General features: G+C 39.0%; 1 protein-coding gene across 2 annotated transcripts in view; it reads left to right on the top strand.

Moving 5' to 3' along the window:
* TTC29 (tetratricopeptide repeat domain 29) overlaps positions 1-17,159 on the top strand; it is a 252,291-nt gene that overhangs the window by 65,776 nt on the left and 169,356 nt on the right. For both annotated transcript variants that reach the window (XM_043902567.1, XM_043902568.1), the window contains exon 7: positions 13,656-13,868. In XM_043902567.1, coding sequence (XP_043758502.1) covers positions 13,656-13,868 — 213 coding nt within the window. The remainder of the gene's footprint in view (positions 1-13,655; positions 13,869-17,159) is intronic.

Genomic DNA, 17,159 nt, shown 5'->3' with positions numbered 1-17,159 from the left:
ACTCCAGTGTTCTTGCCTGGAGAATCCCATGGACAGAGGAGCCTGGCAGGCCGCATGCCATGGGGTCACAAAGAATTGGACACAACTGAAGCTACTTAGGATGCATGCACGCCTCCCAAAATAAGATGCAGCTTTTATGATGCAATTATGAGAATATTTAATATGGAGAGTATATCTAATAAAATAATTTAGGCAAGCAAACTTATCCAAATTATAGTAATCTCTTTATAACTGTGTAAATATTATGCATGGATAGAAAAGTAGAATGATACTTGATCAAAGTAAAAACATTTTGTTTGACTGATGGTGTCATTGTTAGTAATTTTTGAGATTTTTCCTTGTAGTGTTTCTTTCATGCTTATATAATATTTTTACCCATAAAATAAATAAAACATACATTGCATTATACTTTTGCTAAATATCACTTTTGTGTTTTATTAAATTATATTTTCAAAATTCTTTCATAACATTTTGAGTCAATATTGGGGTCACTAATCATCCCAGTTTGCCTGAGACTGAGGGAGTTCCCAGGACTCCAGATGTTTAGTGTAGGAACGAAAAAAGTTCTGGTAAACCTGGAGGAATTGGTCATCCTAAAGCGTAGTGGTGGTGCTAGTGGTAAAGAACTTGCCTGCCGATGCAGGAGACTCAAGCCAATGCATGGATCCCTGGGTCGGGAAGCTCCCCTGGAGGAGGGCATGGCAACCCACTCCAGTGTTCTTGCCTGGAGAATCCCACGGACAGAGGAGCCTAGCGGGCTGCAGTCCAAAGGGTCACAAAGAGTCAACTGAAAGCGATTTAGCACGCACACACATAAGTGCATTCACATTGTTGTGCAACTCTCACCATCATCCAGTTCCTGAATTTTTCACCTTCCTAAACTGAAACTCTGTCCCCATTAAGCACTAAGTCCCCATTCCCCCTCCCCACCCCAGTCCCTGGTGTCTGCCGGTGTACCTTCTCACCCTGTGAATTTGACTAGTTCTAGGTACCTCATATGTGCTTCTGTGGTGGCTCAGACAGTAAATCTGCCTGCAATGTAGCAGACCTGGATTTGATCCCTGGGTCAGGAAGATCCCCTGGAGAAGGAAATGGCAACACACTCCAGTATTCTCGACTGGAGAATTCCATGGACAGAAGAGCCTGGTGGGCTATAGTCCATGGGATCGCAGAGTCAGACATGACTGAGCAACATATAAGTGGAGTCAAACAGTATTTGTCTTCATATACATGTGTATTGAAATACATTTTTAAGGTTTACTTAAAAGGTCCTAGCATCTTAAAAGTTCCTTTGGAGGAAACATTTCCAAAAAGATTCTCTGGAAGAGCAAACGCATAATTCTGTTCAGGTTTCCTAGTAACCATGTGAAATAAATCCAGTCCAGAAAGTGTCTAAGTCTGAGCATCGATTACCCTCAACACCCACCCTTCACTGAGGCTGTTAGACTGACTGCAGGCCTGTGAAAGCAGCTCCCCTTTAATCTCTGCATGATTTCAAGACGTACTACTTCCAGCACTTCATTTCCTGGGTAAATTCCAAGACCGGATTTCAAAAATGGGCACTGGTATACATTATCTAAGGTGCATCTGACTTGATCAATATTAGAAACTGAGTCACTTTATATTTGAATAAAAGTGAATGTCATAGTTTAAAAGGCTTTTTTTCCCCCAGAAGTTAAGTGAATTAGCATTGCTATTTCTACATAAATTAATTGTCACTTTTCGGGACATGTCAGTTTATTCTCCATCTACCATGTGTACATGTTCCTAAGACCTTATAGTATTTAATGAAGAGATCCTTTTTAAGTATTGATAGCCACAAGAAAATTATTCCATGTTTGATCTGTGTTAAAGAATCAAAGTCCAAGATCTTTGAATGGAACTTAGAATAAAAATGTAATTAGGTTACATCCCTAAAGTCTGATATATCTTTAAACAAGACTGCAAATGAAACTTTATTAGAGCTTCAAATGAATTATTTCATTGCCTTTTTTTTAAATTCATTTTCTTCCCCTTCTCTTTCATGTCTGTGTTACTGACATTGCGGCTTGTATTTTACCTGTCTTTTTCAGGGTGATTTAATTATTTACTGCTTAACGAGTAGTACAGAGAGGAAGCTTCATTCAGAGGTGCCTGCTCTGTAGCGGGTTTCTCTTTTTCAAAGCTTTGCAAGGAGGTCTTGAATAGAGGCACCAAGGCTGCAGTTCTTGCCCCGCTGAATACACTGTTCTGAAAGCAGTATTTCCTCTTGTCTCTCTGAGCAGAGGCACTGCCCCAGAAATACCTCCTAGGAAGGGCCCCTGACCAAGAGTGAGTGGGGTGCCAGTTGCAAGCTGGATGAAGTGTGCTGTTTCCAACTAGTGTCTTAAAGGCTTTCCATTTGAACACGTGATACTGTCCCATAACATTTTGTATTTGAAGCATTCCATAGAAGAGGCTCATCCGGGGTGCTAACACAGCTTTTTCAGTGCCCCTTTCAGCCACACCCTGAGGTTGGCACTGCTGTCCTTGTCTCAGAACCTTTAAAGGACAGAGGTCTGATGATACCATGGTGTTGGGGTCTTTGCTTTTAAGTCAAACATTGGACAGTTTCCAAAAACGGGTCACCTTGAACAAGTAAAGCCATCATGAGCTTTGGGCGTCAGCTCTGCCACCTGCTTGAAATGTGAATTTAGGCCAGAAAACCCCTGATGCTCATTTTTCTTTATCCCTACAATGTAGATACTATTATCACACATAGTGATATAAATCTAAAAAACAAATGAAGATAACAAAATGGAAGCAGACTCCCAGACACAAAGAACAAACTAGCGGTTACCAGTGAAGAGATGAGAGGGAAGAGGGACAAGAGGGGGGTAGGGAATGAAGTGGTGCAAACTGCTGTGCACAGAACAAGTAAGCTCCCAGGCATTGCACAGCACAGGGGAGGTAGCCGATTTTCAGAACATTAATAATCTATAAAAATTGGGAACACTGTGTGCAACAGAACTAATACAGTATTATAAATCAACTATACCTCAATAAAAAATAAAGATTTAAAATAAGATGAAGATGCATATATATGCATATATGCACATCTGATATATTGGGTTGGCCAATATATATATGTATATGTATGTATGTATGTATATATATATATATGTATATATCAACTACTATTAGTGCTAGGCACATAGTAAGGACTCCACTCTTGATGAAAGTGAATAGGAGAGTGAAAAAGTTGGCTTAAAGCTCAACATTCAGAAAACTAAGATCATGGCATCTGGTCCCATCGCTTCATGGGAAATAGATGGGGAAACAGTGGAAACAGTGTCAGACTTTATTTTTGGGGGCTCCAAAATCACTGCAGATGGTGATTGCAGCCATGAAATTAAAAGACGCTTACTCCTTGGAAGGAAAGTTATGGCTAACCTAGACAGCATATTAAAAAGCAGAGACATTACTTTGCCAACAAAGGTCCGTCTAGTCAAGGCTATGGCTTTTCCAGTGGTCATGTATGGATGTGAGAGTTGGGCTATGAAGAAAGCTGAGCACTGAAGAATTGATGCTTTTGAACTCTGGTGTTGGAGAAGACTCTTGAATGTCCCTTGGACTGCAAGGAGATCCAACCAGTCCATCCTAATGGAGATCAGTCCTGGGTGTTCATTAGAAGGACTGATGCTAAAGCTGAAACTCCAATACTTTGGCCACCTCATGCAAAGAGTTGACTCATTGGAAAAGACCCTGATGCTGGGAAGGATCGGGGGCAGGAGGAGAAGGGGATGACAGAGGATGAGATGGCTGGTTGGCATCACCGACTCGATGGGCATGAGTCTGAGTAAACTCCAGGAGTTGGTGATGGATAGGGAGGCCTGGCGTGCTGCGATTCATGGGGTCACAAAGAGTCGGACACCACTGAGCGACTGAACTGAACTGAACCGAACCATTACTCCCTCCATACTCACCTAAATAGATTACTTTGTTAGTTGTTGTTGTTTAGTCGCTAGGTGGTGCCCAGCTCTTTGCAGTACCGTGGACTGTACCCCATCAGTCTCCTTGGTCCATGGAGTTCTCCAGGCAAGAACACTGGGGTGTCATGCCATTTCCTTCTCCAGGGGATCTTCAAGACCCAGGGATCGAACCCGTGTCTTCTTTACCACAGGTAGGTCCTTAACTACTGAGCTACCAGGGAAGCCCTTCAGTTAGTTAGGTTTTTGTAATATCCAAAATTAGCAGATACTTATTTCAATCAGAACAGCCATGTATAGGGGAAATCCTCCTCATTCCCCTCCATCTCCTGTAAGAGAATCAATAGTGATACTTCAGCATCTACTCTCCGTACCTTTCTCTTGGCTCGTGTAACCATAATACATGTCAGCAGAATGTGGTTTATTTAAAATCGTGAGCAATCTGTAATTCAAGTAAGAATTACATGGTTGATCAAGTCTAGAGCAAAATAATTCATTAGTTGATCTAATGTCAATATTGGCTGTATTTCTCCTTAGACTTTTATGTTTGTCAACACTTTTTACTTATGATTTTAAGGTGAGGCAGAAAGCTCTATATACTTTATAATGGCTAGTATTGATTTACTGTTGTTTATACAGCGTACAAGTGGTTTACCCTTTAAAAAATTATTGGAGAGATTTCAGTACTTCCAAGTGTGAAAATTTAAGAGCAAAGCTGCCTAATGTTTAGGAATAATCCTTAGGAATTATAACACTTGGATAGAAAGTACCATCTGAGCATAATAATAAGTGTATTATAAGTGGTGTGCCATGTCCACCACTGACCACAATTCAGCTATCTAAAATCACAAGCAACAACAGTTAATAACAGTTCCTCCAGAATATTTTAGAAGCCCAGGCAAATGTTTTTGAATTTAAAAATTAACTCACCAGCATTGCCAACGTCAGTGATAAAGGCTTTGGTGAATTTCTCCTATGCCTTCCTTCCTGTCTTCCTGGGATCTATTTTCATTGTCTTGGTTTAGTGACCTGTATTCTTTAACAGGCATGGTAGCACACCTACAACATCCATCTGAAATCTTTGCTCAAAATGATAAAGAAAGGATTCTGGTTTTTAAATAGCACCTTAAAAGTGAAAGTGTTAGTCATTTACTTGTGTCCCACTCTTTGTGACCCCATGGACTGTTGCCTGCCAAGATCCTCTGCCCATGGAATTCTCCAGGCAAAAGTATTGGAGTGGGTTGCTATTTCCTTCTCCAGGGATTTTTTCTTCCCAACCTAGGGATTAAACCCAGGTCTCCTGCATTGCAGGCAGATTCTTTACTGACTGAACCACCACCTTACATTTTCTCTAGACATCCCAGGGTAGCTACTCAAAAGTTATGAGCACATTGTCTTCCCAGTTTGTTAGGGGTGGTATTGAGTTTCAGAAACAAAATCTTTGTTTTCTGGCATTCCATCTTGCACTGGTGTGCAGTGGGTTAGAACACAGAACAGATCTTCCCTGATAAGAGATAAATCCTTAAAAGTGATAGTTTCCATTGGGAAGTATGACAGACCCTTAATATTTCAGCATGGATCATGCCGTTATAATGATCATAATTGAATGTTAAAACCCAAAGATAATATAAATTGTTCATGCAGTTAAACTGAAATGGAAAGCAGTGTCTTTTGTTTTAATAAAAAGGCAATAATAACATTTTTCTCTTTTTGCTGCTGTTCAATATTGCTTCTAGCAGAGTTTATGCCTACATCATACAGAATAGTACCAACCGCCAAAGATGTCCAGTAGCTTCAGATTAAAATGTAATATAAGATACATAAGGCTTTATTGTTCCTTTAGGTTGTTGTTTTAGGCCAAAGTGGAATATTTCCTTAAATTCTTCAGCAAATGTGCACCATTTACAACTAAATATGCTTATGACTTATGCCAAGGCTGCTGAAGAAATAGGCCTTATGGGCCTGTCAAATTATTCTCATGCAATTGTTCCTGTAGCATTATTTTTACTGGCAAATGTACAAGTTGATAGAAAAGGAAATAATTAGCTACTTTCAGAACTGCTGATGCATGGAGCTAAAGCAGGCCAGCCTGGGTGTCTTAGAGATTGTGACATTTGAAATTACCTGAACAATACTAGAGCCATCTTTGGACATAATTAACACCTTGCCTAATTAATGTCAAGTCTAGACAGAGTCACAGCCTATTTATGAAATATTATTTTATTTCACACTTGCTTTCACCTTTATTATATTGCAAACTTTAGATTCGTGTGCTGTTTTCTTAAGTGGAGCAACTTCTTTTTTTTTTTTTCTTTTCCCTCCCCCTTCGAGTAATCAATGCACTGCTGAATGAGTTCATTTTAATGCACTCAATCATGCCTCTAATGTTCGTAGCTTACGGGCGCAAGCATCAGTAATGCAGGAATGTTATATGGCTTTAGTTTGGGCCATTTCATAAAATATTCATGGAATCAAAAATGTGCATCAAAATAGCGGCTGGGAGAATTACATTTATGTTCCTGCTTTTATGGCAGCTTCACATTTAAACCCATTTGTGTTAATATCTAGTCAATCTTCGTACTTTAAAAAAAAAACTAAAATGGGAGAGACCATATACATTCTCCTTTGCTTAATATTTGTTTTAGACATCTGCTGTCATACAACAAATATCTATAAACTTTCAGAGATGTTGTGCCAGGAAAGAGGGGTAAGCAGCAATTTGGGTAACACCCAAATGTATAAAACCTTGTTTTCTTTACATAGTGTTTGTCTTAACATCCTACCAAACATTTTGCAGTTTACAACACTGTCTGGGTTTTTGTTTGTGTTTTTAAACAAATGGGGGGATTTCTTATTTATGTGGGCTTTGGGTAATGGGAACTCCTTTGTAGTAGTTTTATTTTAAGAGTACACTGTCTTTTAGATGAAAAACTATAAACATATACTAACCTTGTTGTTTCTATAGATATTGTATAATTGTTTAAAAAAACAGAAACAAACCAGAAAAACCAAGAAAGACTTGGGACTGAGCCTACTTCTGGGCGCACCTGGATTCTTCTCGTTTGCAATTGTTCACAGTGTGTCTCCCAGTTCAATATGTAAAACATATCTCTCCCAGTGTGATACGTTTTCTGATAGTATCTCATGTTCTTGAGATAAATTGATTATTGATGGAAGACTATCTCCAATCACTCCCACAAAACACCTTGGCTCCATTTTCTTCCCTGATCAACTTGAAATATCAGTGGATGCCCTGGATTTTTGTTCTGGTGTAGCACCAGGCACTCCTAGTGATGAGACACGGCATGTCTTCCTTATTGCAGTTAACTCCTGTGATCTTTGTTACTCTTAGTGATGAGTAATTCCTGGTGCAAGAAGATAAAGCTCATATCCCCTCAAGATACCTTTACCATCTGTGAATGTGCCTGAATCCTCCTCTCTTTGGTTTTCAGTAAACTTTTACTTTTGTGATACCTTGTTCTAATTGTTTTTCTTCTCTCTGTCCTCTTTCTCAATGAAAAGTAATGTTAATGCCTGAAAATGCCAGAGAAGGATGACTATCTAGACACTTGTCCTTCAGCAAGGTTGATGGTGGGATCTGGGAGTCTTGCCTGGTCCTGATATATTAAAGCTCATTTGGTAACAAAGGGAAGACACGCTGAACATGCTGAAGAAGCTATAAAGGGCTGCCATGAGCCAAACTTGAAAATCTGACTTAGGATCTTCATTTATATTTGCATTTAGCTTTGTCAGAATAATCACTGGATTGATGACCTTTTATACTATTTTTCTCAGGTATGTTAAATTTAGAATTTTTAGATAAAAACAGGATGCCTTATATCCTAATAAATATCTAATTGATATTAATATGAGTCTTTACTCATAAAGTAAGAAAATCTTTAAAGTCCTGTTCACTGTTGGAAATATAAATCAGATGGAAATGATAACATTGTTAGTCATGCTTAAAGGAAAATGTTTTCCTATTTAAATTCATATGCTCCCTTCATAGACATTTTAATATTTTTAAATCAAATATTATAGCATATCATAATATGTACTTTCACCTTCTGACCAGCCTTTAGAAATTACAGCCAGGTCATTTATATGCTTATGATTATTTGGACCAAATCCTTGCTGGCTTACTTACTCTCCTATTTGCCACTGGATAACTTTAGAAATGATTCCCTACATTCAAGAAGGGCTGGAAAACTCTTCTTCCTCTATGTAGGCACCTCGGTTTAAAACAGTGCTGATCACTACTATATATAAAATAGATAACTAATAAGGATCTACTATTAGTTACAGCACAGGTAATTCAATGCTCAAAATAACCTACATGGAAAGAGAATCTAAGAAAGAATGGATATATGTATACAAATGACTGATTTCCTGTGCCTTACACCTGAAACTGTCACAACATTATAAATGAACTATGCTCCAATAAAAATTTAAAAAGAAATAAACAAACAGGGCTGATCAGAACCCCCCGGGACCTCCTCTGTGGCAAAGTGGTTGAGGAAGCAAACATAAAGCCATGAGTAGCTGGCTGTGATCACAGGTTGGGACTATGTATGTGACATCCTAGGTACCCTCACCCCATGGACGTCACCCCACAGTTTAGGTTAAAGTAGAGAATTTAGATGCGGACTATAGAGCTGGTTGTACACTAGACTCCCTCAGGGAGAGCAGTGAGAAGCACATAACTCTGTAGTATCTGTTCGTTCATGTTGGAAGTTCTTGTGACTACCTGAATAGGGGCACAGAGTTATAGACCTGGAAGATGCTAGAAATCATGTAACTCCAGCATTGTTTTAACTTGAGAGCTTTATGTCCAGACAATCTGACTTACTCCATCTAAGTTTTCCAACTCGCTCTGATATGGTAGAACCAAGCTCTTTGGGTGGCTTGGTGATCCTGGATTTAAACCTTAAACATCATCTTTTAGCAATTTGAGTCATTTAATGTTTGTGAGCCTTAGTGTCCTCTTTGGTGTAAAAATAAAAATCATATTTATCGCACCTGTTTTGAAAGGTTAAATAAGATAATGTATGAGGGAAAAAAGCCTTTTTTGACTAGCAGCCATCGCTCTTTGAGAAACAGTAGTTCTCTGTACCTTTTACTAAGTATCTTGGCCTATGCTCCTTTCTAATAGCAGAACTCAAGTACATAAGAGCTTAACTTTGGCTGGTAATTATCAGCTAGGCAGTACACTGATACTAGTCCCCACTGCTTAATCAAAAATCAAACTCAACTGAAAAGTCTATTTCTCAATCATTCCAAGGCCCCCTTCCATACTAATCAACTGAAACCAATGTCCCAAGAACCTCTCTTATTTCATTTCTGCATAGACAGCCTGTGCAGGATATCTGATGACATCAGTAACCGGGAGAGAAGTCTGCCTTGTTTGGAATACCGAGACACAGTCCCCACCTTTCTCCCTGCCTTCCCCATCTTCATCCCCCTCCCCATTTCCTCAGTATCTTCTTTCCCCACTTTGCCCCTCCCTTCCCCTTACTTCCCCTTTCTGCTTGATGTGGATCAAATCTTGGACTCAGTAATCACTTCTCATGTACTGTCTACATCATTATGCATTATTTGCATCTCATTATAATTAGTTGGGTTACCCATAGCGTCCTCTCCTGGCTCTCCTTCTGGAATTCTTAGTGAATCTGTTATTGTATAACACACCTTTGGACCCTCTTTCCATATGGTTACTGTGTGTGACCACAGATGCTGTCAGGCCCTTCTTAGTCTCCTTATAGTCCCCAATTTTTTTTGGAACTCTCTGGTTTTCTCACAGTTCCCTGTATCCATCCATCCCTATTTACATGACCAAAGAGAAATATGTATCCATACTTTATGAATAGATGGATGCTGGATGAAAAAAAGAACTCTCATATACAATCTCTCCAGGGATACAGAGCTATACTTTGCAGGCAGAAATATAGGTAACAGAGGAAACATAACACACACATATGTCAATGCTCCATTCGAGTTTTAAAAAAGAAATGAGAGTCATGGGTATTTGGAGAAAGGTGTTTCTACTGAGTGGTGCTGCAGGAGAGAGGTGAAAAACTGTGCCTGCTTTTGTGGGAGGTGGGAGAAAATTTGTCAGTTAGATGTAAAGACAGAACAGGAAACTTCAACCGTGAGTATTTGTATCAAAATGAAAAAGAACTCGGCATTATTTTAAAATAGCTCCTATTACATATTTCTTTTAACACACTTACATATTTTGATGCTAGAAACAGTAGCAAATGCCAGTAATCAGAAAGAAAAACAGAAAACAAACCATTCATCACCCAGATAACACTGATACTGCTTTGTAAATGTTTTCTGGTGATTTTCAGTATTTTCACTTATCATAAGCACCTGTCCATGTAATCAAATATTCTTCTGTAATATCATATTTATGACTTTGTAGTCTTTTATCATGTGAAAATTTCATAATACAAGTTTATAAACAGCTCAGCATCACAAGCCACCCCCTCCCATGTTTCTTTGCTGATATACCCTCCTTCTGCAAGGGGCTCAGACTGGTCACGTCTTTACTGAATTTTTGTACAGATCATTTCCTGATTATGTATCTCTGTTATGTTTCTTTGAAAATACTACTTCTTTATATGTGCATTTTAATATTTATTTTGATAACAAATTCAATGCAAAAATCAGTTCAGTTCAGTTGCTCAGTCGTGTCTGACTCCTTGCAACCCCATGGACTGTAGCACGCCAGGCTTCCCTGTCCATCACCAACTCCTGGAGCTCACTCAAACTCATGTCCATTGAGTCAGTGATGCCATCCAACCATCTAATCCTCTGTCGTCACCTTTTTCTCCACCTTCAATCTTTCCCAGCATCAGGGTCTTTTCTAGTGAGTCAGTAGGAAGAAATTATATGCAATAGTCATAGCAGGGGACTGTTCAACATGTAATGTGCAATGCATCTTTTTTTCCATTGTGTATTTTTATAGCTTTATTGAGATGTAGTTGACATAAAATATTATATAGGTTTAATGTGTACAATGTATTGATTTGATATAGTTACATGTTGCAAAATGATTCTGACTGTAGGGTTAGTTAACACTTCTATGGTGCATCTTATTTAGGGAAATTGAGCCTAATATGCCCTACATAGGGTCCTTTAATCAGTCATGATTATATTTTCATCAGGACTCAACTACATATTTTGTTGGAAGAATATCTTGTACTTAAAAGAAAATAAATAGTGGTTATATTTCATTTGGCCTGTGGATTTAAAAAAAAATTATCATTATGCCGACTGGTAAAAGTAGCTATGTTTATTGAGCACCTACTCTGTATCAGATATTGAACATATGTTAATTCATTTCTCACAATAACACCTTGAATAGTTACACTATAATCTTGTTTGCAGAAGCCTTAAGTTTGGGCACAGAGAGGGTAGTAGTTAGCCTGAGGCTAAACAGCAGAAGGGCTTCCCAGGTGGTGCTAGTGGTAAAGAACCTACCTGCCAGTGCAGACGTAAGAGATGCACGTTCTATCCCTGGGTCGGGAAGATACCCTGGAAGAGAGCATGGCAATCCACTCCAGTAGTCTTGCTTGGAGAACCCCATGGACAGAGGAGCCTGGTGAGCTATGATCCATTGGGTTGCATAGAGTTGCACATGACTGAAGTGACTTAGCACACACACATGCAAATAGCAGAAATGGTACAAGTGGGATAGGAACTCAGACTGTCTACTTGGAGCCTAGAGTTACTGTTAAATACTATTATTGGAATGCCTAGGTGTAAGTACTTTTTCAGTTAATTCCAGTTAAGTAACTCCAATACCATTACAGAGTATTTATATTACAGGATTTTGTGCGCATTTCTACAAGTCAGTTCACAAGTAAAATACAGTCTATAGTGGGGAACTACAAACTACCCTTCCAGAAATGTGCTTGCTCACATTTTAAGGAATCAAATGACTGTAAATTAGAGTTTTGGCTTTGAGAAGATATATTTTCAACTATATCATAAAATACAATTAAGAAGGATATTTGTTACCTTTTATTATTTAAAATTAAGCAGAGTATACAAAGTCTCCTTGGGAAGTTCAGACTTTCAGAAGTAGTTTAAAGCTCCATAATATTTAAATTTGAAATCTGAAGCAAATGCAACATCTCTCAAGATACCTCAGTTATTGAGAATGAAGAATTGCTGCTTTACTGAGATAACAGGACAGCAGAGGGGTTTAGAACATGGGCTCTGGAATCAGACTGCCCAGATCTGCTAAGCCACTGGCCATGCAATCTTGGGCAAAATCGTTTTTTTAAATTAATTAATTATTTATTTATTTATTTTTAGCTGTGCTGCATCTTTGTTGCCGCAGAGGATTTTCTCTAGTTGCAGCAAACAGGGCCTGCCCTCTAGGTGAGGTGCTCGGCTTCCCACTGCGGTGGGCTCTCCTGTGGAGCATGCAGCTCTGGAGTGCTCAGCCTTCAGGAGTTGTGCCACGCGGGCTCAGCGGTTGTGATCCCCAGGCTCTGGGGCACAGACTGGATAGCTGTGGCCCACAGACTCAGTTGCTCCACAGCATGTGGGGTATTCCCGGGTCAGGGACCAGACTTGTGTCTCCTGCACTGACAAGTGAATTCTTTACCACTGAGCCTCCAGGGAAGCTCACGGGCAAAATTCTTAACCTCACTCTTTTCTTCTGTAAAATGGAATCATAACAAATCTATATTCCACAGGACTGTTCTGATGATTAAATGAGAAATGCATATATAGTACACAGCACCCATCCCTTGCATGCATCATGTTGAGTAAATAAATGTTAGCTAATATGATTCTTGTTAATAATTATTACTTAACATTCACACCATTTCTAAACATATTCAATTCTCATTAATTTCTACTAGCCCAAGTATATCCCTTTAACAAGTGTCCATCCAAAATCAGTGCTGACTATTCACAGTAGCTAGGACATGGAAGCAACCTAGATGTCCATCGGCAGACGAATGGATAAGAAAGCTGTGGTACATATACACAATGGAACATTACTCAGCTATTAAAAAGAACTCATTTGAATCAGTAAGTGAGGTGGATGAAACTGGAGCCTATTATACAGAGTGAAGTAAGTCAGAAAGAAAAGCACCAATGCAGTATACTAACGCATATATATGGAATTTAGAAAGATGGTAACGATAACCCTATATGCAAGACAGCAAAAGAGACACAGATATAAAGAACAGACTTTTGGACTCTGTGGGAGAGAAGGCGAGGTTGGAATGATTTGAGAGAATAGCATTGAAACATCTATATTACCATACGTGAAACAGATCACCAGTCCAAGTTCGATGCATGAAACGGGGCACTCAAAGCCGGTGCACTGGGACAACCCTGACGGATGGGATGGGGAGGGAGGTGGGAGAGGGGTTCAGGATGGGGGACACGTGTACACCCATGGCTGATTCATGTCAATGTATGGCAAAAGCCACCGCAATACTGTAATTAGCCTCCAATTAAAATAAATTAATTTTAAAAAATCAGTGCTGAATCTCAGATCCATATTGAGATAGTGCCTTTCAATCAGCTGAAGTCCTCTTCAGCCTTAGAAAGGCTTGAATGCATTCCATGATTCCACCCTCCTTCACCCCACTTTAATAGTAAAGCGTAAGAAGTATTTAAAATATTCGAAGCTATGTTCTGGTCTGTGGTTGGTATTTATGAATGGCTTTTATTCCTCAGGTCAGCTTCTGGAAGCTGCGGAGCATTATGAAGCCTTCCATCAATTGACGCAAGGGCGAATATGGAAGGATGAGACAGGCCGCGTTCTCAACTTGTTAGCCTGCGAGAGTCTCCTGAGGACCTACAGATTACTCTCAGACAAAATGCTGGAAAATAAAGAATACAAACAGGCCATCAGAATTCTAATAAAAGCTTGTGAAATAGCCAAAGAAGGTGGGTGGAAAAGAGCACTCTCACACTGCTGCCTTTAATGGGCAGACGCTGCTTCTCCCAAGAGGGAGGTAAAACCCGTCAAGTGTTTGGGTGATTATTTCCTATGAAATGCAGAGACAAATGCCATCAATATACTTTCAAGTTTCACTGTAAAACAGAGGGGCCTTAGTGCTGACAACAAGAAATCCATTAGTTTCTTGAAAGCTTTATCTCCAAAATTGCAACCCTCTGGGAGTAATGATAAACCAATAAACCCATAATGAGAAGGTAAGGTCATTTGCAAAAGTTAAGGGGGTGTGTGTATGTGTATGTGTGTGTTTGTGTGTGCATGTGCGCATGGGTGTGCGCACACACATGTGCATGCTTAAAGTCATATATTTCTTAAAATCTGAGAGACCTTTCACTGTTTGTAAATTCCCTTTTGTCAGGTAATAGGAAATATATGATGGATATTAAGTTAGGAATAACAGGAAGATGAGGTTTAATATATTTTAGACCCTTGCCTGTCAAGGTGTGTGGCCTTTGGACTGACAGCATCAGCATCACCTGGAAGCTTGTAAGATATGCAGCATCTCCGACCCCGCTCCAGACTGACTGCATCGGGATCTGCAGGTTTGCAAGATCCCCAGGTGATTCATATGCACACTCACAGTGGTGAAAATGCTTTTGTGAGAGCTGATCACATGCTTGGTATTCTGTATCATTTGCATATGTGTAAAATATAAAGAAAAATTTGGAACATACACTCATAAGCTTTTACTTTGTGATATGCAAAATAAAATAAATTACCTCAGAGTAATTTATTAATAGAGTAGCCCTTTCATGAAGGAGGAAAAGATGGAAGTTATGCCCTTGAACCAAAGTTCTTTAGCTTGTGTTTATATTTAATCAGTTGGTTTACTGAATAACAAATGGCTTATTTGGAGTAAACAGGACTGATAATCTGGGTTTGATTTTAATTTTTTAAAGAGTGAAAGTAAAATCTTAGCTTATTCTCTCTGTTACTTTTTAAAAATATTATTAGTTGAAATAAATATAACATTGAAAGATGTATCCCACTGAATGAACTGCTTTTGAATGAATGGTGATCGAGTACCTTCCCCAAAGGGGTAAACACTGACATAAATAGTTAGCTCTTAGATCAATTTCAGCAGCTAACTTTAGTCATGTGAAAAGTTATATGGAATTTTAATGTAAGTTAATGTTATCAGGTAGGAAAAGGTATTTCACTTTAGGTTCACATTTGCTGATTTGTAAGGTAATTAACAAAGAAAGTAAAGTTCTTAGGGTCTCTTCCAACAATTAGAGCCTGCCAAGCAGTCTCCTTTCTGAAAGCATCTCTCACTTTCCAAAGGACAGATGAAGAGAATAGGAGAAAACCAACTTCCTATGCTGTGATAATTTTGAGTATCTTTTGAAACCAATAAATATTTGTGCCCATATTTTTCATATAAGAAAGAGCACAGGTTAGAAGATGGCACAGTATCTCACAGAGCTCTGACAGCTGCTGAAATGCTCTGGAACAAATCACTCCTTCTTGTTGCCTTCTAATTTGGACAGGGAGCCTGAAGCAGCAAGCTGATGATTGCATGGCTTGCCTCCCACATTGGAATACATTGTATTTGAAGAGGACTGGTATCCGTAGTGCACCAGCTCCTTTGTTAGGGCGCCTTCGTGTAATGCACAAGTATAGCATCAGCCATACAGTGGTCTCATGACTCTAGTATTCTATTATCTTAATATTTCAGTCATCATTGGTCTTCAGTAAATTCACCAAGTTGTACAAACATCAACACCCATACTCACTAGAAGTCATGCCCCACGCCTTTCTTCCCCTGTCCCCTAGTAACCATTCATCTTTCTGTCGCTGTGCATTTACCTCTTCTGGATAGTTAACACAAATGGAGTTATACTATGTATGTTCTTTTGTGTCTAGTTTCTTTCACTTAGCATCATGTTTTCAAAGTTTATGAATCTTGTAGCATGTATCACTACTTCATATTTATAGCCAAATAATACACTATTGTATGATTATTATCACATTTTCTTTATCCATTCATCAGTTGATGGACATTTATGTTGTTCCCACCTTTTGTCTGTGATGAGTAATGCTACTCTGAGCATTTGTGTACACGTTTTCAGTTCCTCTGGGTGTATACCTAGTTGTGGAATTGCTGGGTCATGTAACTCTGTTTCACTTATTGTTGTTCTTCTTCAGTCGCTCAGTCATGTCTGACTCTTTATGACCCCACGGACTGCAGCACGCCAGGCTTCACTGCCCTTCACCATCTCCCAGAGCTTGCTCAAACTCATGTCCATTGAGTTGGTGATGCCATCCAACCATCTCATCCTCTGTCATCCCTTTCTCCTCCTGCCTTCAATCTTTCCCAGCATCAGGGCCTTTTCTAATGAGTCAGCTCTTTGCATCAGTTGGCCAAAGTATTGGAGCTTCAGCTTCAGCATTGGTCTTTCCAATGAATATTCAGGATTGACTTATTGAGGAACTGGCAAAGAGTTTTCCCAAGTCACTGAACTGTTTTACATTCCCGTCAACAATATATAAAGGGTTTCACTTTAGCCACCTCTTCACCAGCACTTGTTGCTCTGTCTTTTTATTATAGTCATCTTTAGTAGGTATAAAGTGATATCTCACTGAATTTTTTTGCATATCCCTGTTGGTTAATGATGTTGAACATCTCTGTGTGTTTACCATCCATTTGTGTGTCTTCTTTGCAGACATGTGTATTCAGTTTCTTTGCCCATTTTTAATTGGATTATTTGTCTTTTATTATTGAGTTATAAGAATCTTCTAATATTCTAGAGCAAGTCCTTCATCAGATTTGTGATTTGAAAACACTGGGTTTTCTTTTCCTTTTCTGATGGTGTCCACTGAGGGCCAAGTTTTTAATTTGATAAAGCCCAAAGTAATGTATTCCTTCTTCTGTTGTTTGTGCTTTTGATATCACAACTCTGAAGGTTTCCACTAATCCAAAGTCATGAAGATTTCTATATTTTAATCTAAGAGTTTTTTAGTTTTAAGTCCTATATTTAGGGGTGTGTGTGTGTCAAGAGGGTCCAACTTCATGTTTTGCATGTGGGTGTCCAGTTGCCCCAGTACTAGTTGTTGAAAATGCACTTCTTTCTCAGTCTTGTCTTGGGACTGTTGATAAGTTTAATTGACCATAAATGTGAGGGCTGGTGTCAGAGGCCATCTTTGTCTTCTTCCTGATCTTGGGGTAAAAGCTGTCTTTCACCATTAAGTTTAATGTTAGCTGTGGGGGTTTTTGTAGA

The sequence above is a fragment of the Cervus elaphus genome, chromosome 5, assembly GCF_910594005.1.
Source record: "Cervus elaphus chromosome 5, mCerEla1.1, whole genome shotgun sequence".
NCBI classification, from domain to species: Eukaryota; Metazoa; Chordata; class Mammalia; order Artiodactyla; family Cervidae; genus Cervus; species Cervus elaphus.
Note: the sequence above shows the minus strand (reverse complement) of the source record. Positions and strands in the feature narration are given on the sequence as shown.